This window comes from Antennarius striatus, chromosome 16 (genome assembly GCF_040054535.1).
Source record: "Antennarius striatus isolate MH-2024 chromosome 16, ASM4005453v1, whole genome shotgun sequence".
NCBI lineage: Eukaryota > Metazoa > Chordata > Actinopteri > Lophiiformes > Antennariidae > Antennarius > Antennarius striatus.
Window position 1 is genome coordinate 18950327 of NC_090791.1, and position 5165 is coordinate 18955491.

Here is a 5165-nt window from a genome sequence, read left to right on the forward strand (position 1 = left end):
GTGAAGCTAGTACTGGTTTTGGAACAAGTGAAAAAGCACAGCTTTATCCATCTCCCTGCTACCCAAAACTTCTCTGCAGAGAACCCAGCGGTTTCGTTCCCAGTTGAACCCAAACAACCCTTACAAGAAAAAGTTTGGGGACCCCTGCTATAGACCAACAGCTGTAGTAGTAATGCTGTTTTCTCCTTCTGGATGGAGTCATCCAGCAGTTTTCTGCTTGTGACGACATACTTTACCTGGATGTTGCATGTATGAGGCCCAGGTGAGTTAATTCTCAATTCAGTTCAAACATGGTTTTCAACAGGTACAGGACGGAAGAAGGGCTTTAACAATCAGGTGTCATCTTAAATGAGTTATGTATTTGTTTATATGCACTATGTTTATTTTCGGTACTTCCGTTTTTGTAAATATGTGTGTTTAATTTATTCATTTTCTGTTTTTGTAAATATTTATGTCTATATACAGTATGACAGAGATTATTAATTGTTATTTAAGTATTTGAAAAGGGGTAGATTTAAATAAACATATGCTTCACCCTGCTCCTTTTTGGACGTGTGGGAGTCATTGCTCTGACTATTGTTATTGTTGTTCTGTCTACTTTCAATGATCTTGTTTGTTTTGCTGTTCAGTCTATTTTGTTGTTTTTACTTCCACATGTAAAAAATAAAAAAGCAGTCTTTCAGATCTTTGTGAAAATCATGGGTAGAAGTGAAACAACGAATATCACAACAATCACAACAGGGACACACAATTACAAAACAGTCAAAAGTATGCAACAATTGAAAAAAACATAATAAGAACTCTTGGGAAAGAGAGAAAACACCACTATAAAGCAGAAATTGCAACGATCAAACATAAACATTAGCTATAAAACAGAAAACATGATGACCTGCAATTAACAAAGATCATCAATGATTATAGTGAGCTCTGACTGTCTTTTTAAGATATGTGTCATAACCTTCTACAAGTATTGTGCTCATCATTTTTTTGTTAATTTGATTTCAAATTTCTAGTTCTGTTTAGTGAATTGCTGTGGTGTTCTGTGAGTTTTTGTGTTAAGTTAGTTTAATTTTTGAGGTGTCCTATTTGTCTTTGTGATTTACTTTTCAGGACCACTGAATAAAACACATTCAGAACTTTGACTCCAGTGAAAAAGTGAATGTGAATGTTATTATTCAAAATGCAAATGATGCTTGTCTGTGACATTTTATGATATTTTAGCAGAATACAATTGCTTTTTCTTTAAGTTTTAAGCGCCATTTTAATGGTATGTGCTGGCAGAAAAGGGTTTTTACTTTATTATTAATATATTAATATAACTTTATTTTAAGACGACTGGGTCATTCAACCTGTAGCTAAAGCTATTGTTGTAGATTAAAAGGAGATGTTGTCTTTTAAATCAGTAGATATTAGATAAACTGCATAAATATGAGCTGTTAGATAATCCATAGTTAAATATAATTAACAAGTGTAGAAAAATACAAATGACAAGTGTGTGCAGTATTTGAGAACATCCTCCTACTTATTACAAATTCCACTATGACATAGTTAAAGAGCAAAATGAGTTGCCGTCAAAATCACTGAAGATAATGTTTCACCCGGTGTTGATGTCATGCCAGATCTCTAAAGACACGCAGGCAGAGCACGTTTGTGCCTAATAGGTTTATCCCACCACAGAGCTGGTCATCCATTGTTCCCAAGATTGGCAGCTCGATTCCTGCTCCCGCCCTGTCACCCCAGGTTGAGCACCACCATGGCACCCTTGAGCAAGGTGTTGTCCCCCTTTACAAGTTGCTCATTTGTTGCAGGAGCTGCTCGCCACTCTACCTCCCATTGCATGCTTACAGGCTCCTTGTGTGTGTGTGTGTGTGTGTGTGTGTGTGTGTGTGTGTGTGTGTGTGTGTGTGTGTGTGTGTGTGTGTGTGTTTGTGTGTGTGTGTGTGTGTGTGTGTGTGTGTGTGTGTGTGTGTGTGTGTTACAGGGGCCTGTACACAACATACATATGTATGTGTGTGACTTACTAACACTAGAGTGTACTCTTAATTTCCCCAAAGGGATCATTCCAGTATATAAAATGAAAGAAAATAAATAACGGACAAAGATTGATAAAAATCATTCAGAGGAACATGCAGTGGTCAGATCACATACTCACGATTGTCAAGTATCAGTAGCTCAGCATTCTGGTCCTTATGCAGGGAATATGGCCAAACATATTTTTATGATAAAATTAAAGATTTTTTCAATTCATTATACAACTCTTAATAAAAAATTTCCTTCATTGGTTTTGCCTTTATTTAATGGATGAAAGTGAGGTTAAAGGTATATGAACAGAGCTGATTGTCATTATTAGCACAAATGAAACTCTACAGTCATCACAAAATCTCATTTCATTCAATTCCATTTCAAAATATGAAAAGAAAAAAAAGACAAAGGTTTCATCTCTTTGCAGTTCAGCAGTACTGTAATTAAGCTAGTTGACTTCGTCTTTTAACTGAGAAGTTTCTCTTTTTCCCCAGTCACTCTCTCCCTGAAGGTTTAAAAAAGCCTTTGCAAATTCACAGTTATAATATTTCTTAACAAATGGATATGCATTTGTTCTGCTCAATTTCACAAAATAATAAAATTTGGTATTTTAGTATATCGGTGCCAAATGTGGACTAAATAGTGTGGGGAAATTAGCAGATAGAGAAAAAAAACATTTGAATAAACTACTGACCTGCATCAAAGGTTATTAATATAATTAAGGGTTTGGCGCAGTACATCACATTGTTCACAGAAACATTGAAAGTAATCTGTAGTAATTTTACAAATACAGACAGTAGACTTAATATATAAATTCTATGCATTATATTTCTCTGAAACAAACAGTGGCACAAATGCCCCACAGAGAAAGAAAGAGATTGAGAGATATGGAGAAAGAGAGAAATTTTTCATTTATTTTCATTTAGGGTTTTAAATGAATGTATTTAGGTAATGGCCCTCCTACACCTTCCTCAAGCTTTATCATCCCTCTGTCTGTTTCTCACGCACCCATAAACAAATCTCAATCTCACTGTCTCTCTTTCTTTCTCTGTAGTTTCAAAAAAGGACACAAATGCAGGTCAATCTGATCCAAAATAAATGAGAAAGGAAGATCCTAGTGATGGAAACATTTTTTCCAAAGACTGATTTCCAAGTGAGGCTTGGTTTGTGTGAAAATGTTTTTTGTTCTTTCTCTCTCTCAAATCAAAGCTTCTGCAGTCCTCAAGTTCATATTTAGTGTACTGTACGAAGGACTTCAGACAGTTGGACTTCAGATGGGCCAGTTCAATTTCCCCAGAGTGTTCATAACTCTAGTTAAGCAGGGAAAAGAACAAAGTGTCAGAGACTGCAAAGGAAATGGACAGCTGAAAGAGGTGGAGGAGGGACTTTGATTACCTATGAGCTCTGAGACATTAAGGACATGATGAGACTGTAAGATGGTTGTGAGAGTGTTGTGAGGTGTGATCTTGAAATGTATGTGCACACATTTGTGTACCCTATTAATTGCTAACTGCATGCTCAAGGCCTTAACTGACAATTGGACTTCAGATATAGGATGAGTGATGAAAACTTGTTGAATCAGAGCAGGAGTTTTGACTCTTTGCTGAGCCACTAGTTGCATGAGTCTGAACACACAACATATTTTCGTGGAACCATCGATATTTGAAATGCGTAATCTTCACACAGAATGGCCCAAAGGGATGTGGTGATGCATAAGCGAATGAATATCTAAAGTAACTGACCTTCGTGATCATCATCGTCATCATCGTCGTCATCATCATCGTCATCATCGTCGTCATCATCGTCATCATCATCGTCATCATCATCATCGTCGTCATCGTCGTCGTCATCGTCGTCATCATCGTCATCATCATCATCATCATCATCGTCGTCATCGTCGTCATCATCATCATCGTCATCATCATCATCATCGTCGTCGTCATCATCATCGTCATCATCGTCGTCATCGTCGTCATCATCGTCGTCATCATCATCGTCATCATCGTCATCATCGTCGTCATCGTCATCGTCATCATCGTCATCATCGTCATCATCGTCGTCATCATCGTCATCATCGTCGTCATCATCGTCATCATCATCATCATCATCATCATCATCATCATCATCATCATCGTCATCGTCGTCGTCGTCGTCATCATCATCGTCATCGTCATCGTCATCATCATCGTCATCATCATCATCATCATCATCATCATCATCAGCCACAAGACCTTGCTCGGAATGGAATGGCAGATCCTGTGCCTTGGCAGTGGGAGCCAATGGGGTATGGAAGGAGCAGAGCAGCGCCAGCAAAAGCCCAAGAATTAAACTTCTCAGCGATGCCATGTTGACAGTCAGGAGCACCCAGCTAATGAGGAATTAACCTGGAGTCACTGCAGGAGTCCAGCACTGCAGGTTTTTGCCTATTTGTCCCTCACACAACTTACAAATTCAAAAAGAAACTAAAGACGCTTTAGTTAGCTATTACTGACAATTATAATGGGATCCAATAGCCAAGGTCCAGTGCAGAGAAGATATTCCAAGCTAAGATCCAGATAATTGCTCCCAAGCCTGGTAAAAATGATCCTTAAAAAAGCATGTAACCCTCCCTTTGAATTTCAGACCACAAAAACTTGCAGTCCAGCGTAAGATTTGTGTGATCAGTTAAGACTGCAATAAGAAGCTGGGAGGAGAGCCGTCAGTAACTGGTCAACACTGGAGACACAGACCTGACTAATGGGCAAGCGACAGAAAAAGAGTTTGATCAACCTATGGGGTAAGCTAAGAGGAAGCGGGGGGGCAGTCAGGTTGAATGACAGGGGCAAATGCTGGTGGGTAGGCCTGCACTATGCATAAGCTATTCAGAACAGGGGAGTGATTAGAGAGTGGTATATGGAATGAGTGGAGCATATTTGCTTTTCCAACATCATCAAATGTTCATGTTTAACTTTAGATCAAGGGTTCAACGTTTAAGTGTGGAGAGGACCACAGTAAAAAGATGAGCATTCTCTGTACATTCATATGTACGTACTCAGAAAGGTGGAGAACTGCTTGGTGTAAGGCTGGACACTTTGTATGCAGTGGTACCCTGTACAAATTATATTTGTTACATCTAATTTTTGGAGCAAATATTCAAATGTGCT

At 38.4% G+C, this 5165-nt stretch overlaps 1 protein-coding gene across 1 annotated transcript in view; it reads right to left on the bottom strand.

Moving 5' to 3' along the window:
* The window catches only part of LOC137609483 (protein starmaker-like), a 9774-nt gene extending 5038 nt beyond the window's left edge, over positions 1–4736 (bottom strand). Inside the window, exon 1 of the mRNA XM_068336534.1 lies at positions 3765–4736. Coding sequence (XP_068192635.1) covers positions 3765–4368 — 604 coding nt within the window. The 5' untranslated portion in view covers positions 4369–4736. The remainder of the gene's footprint in view (positions 1–3764) is intronic.
* Positions 4737–5165: the final 429 nt, after the last annotated feature.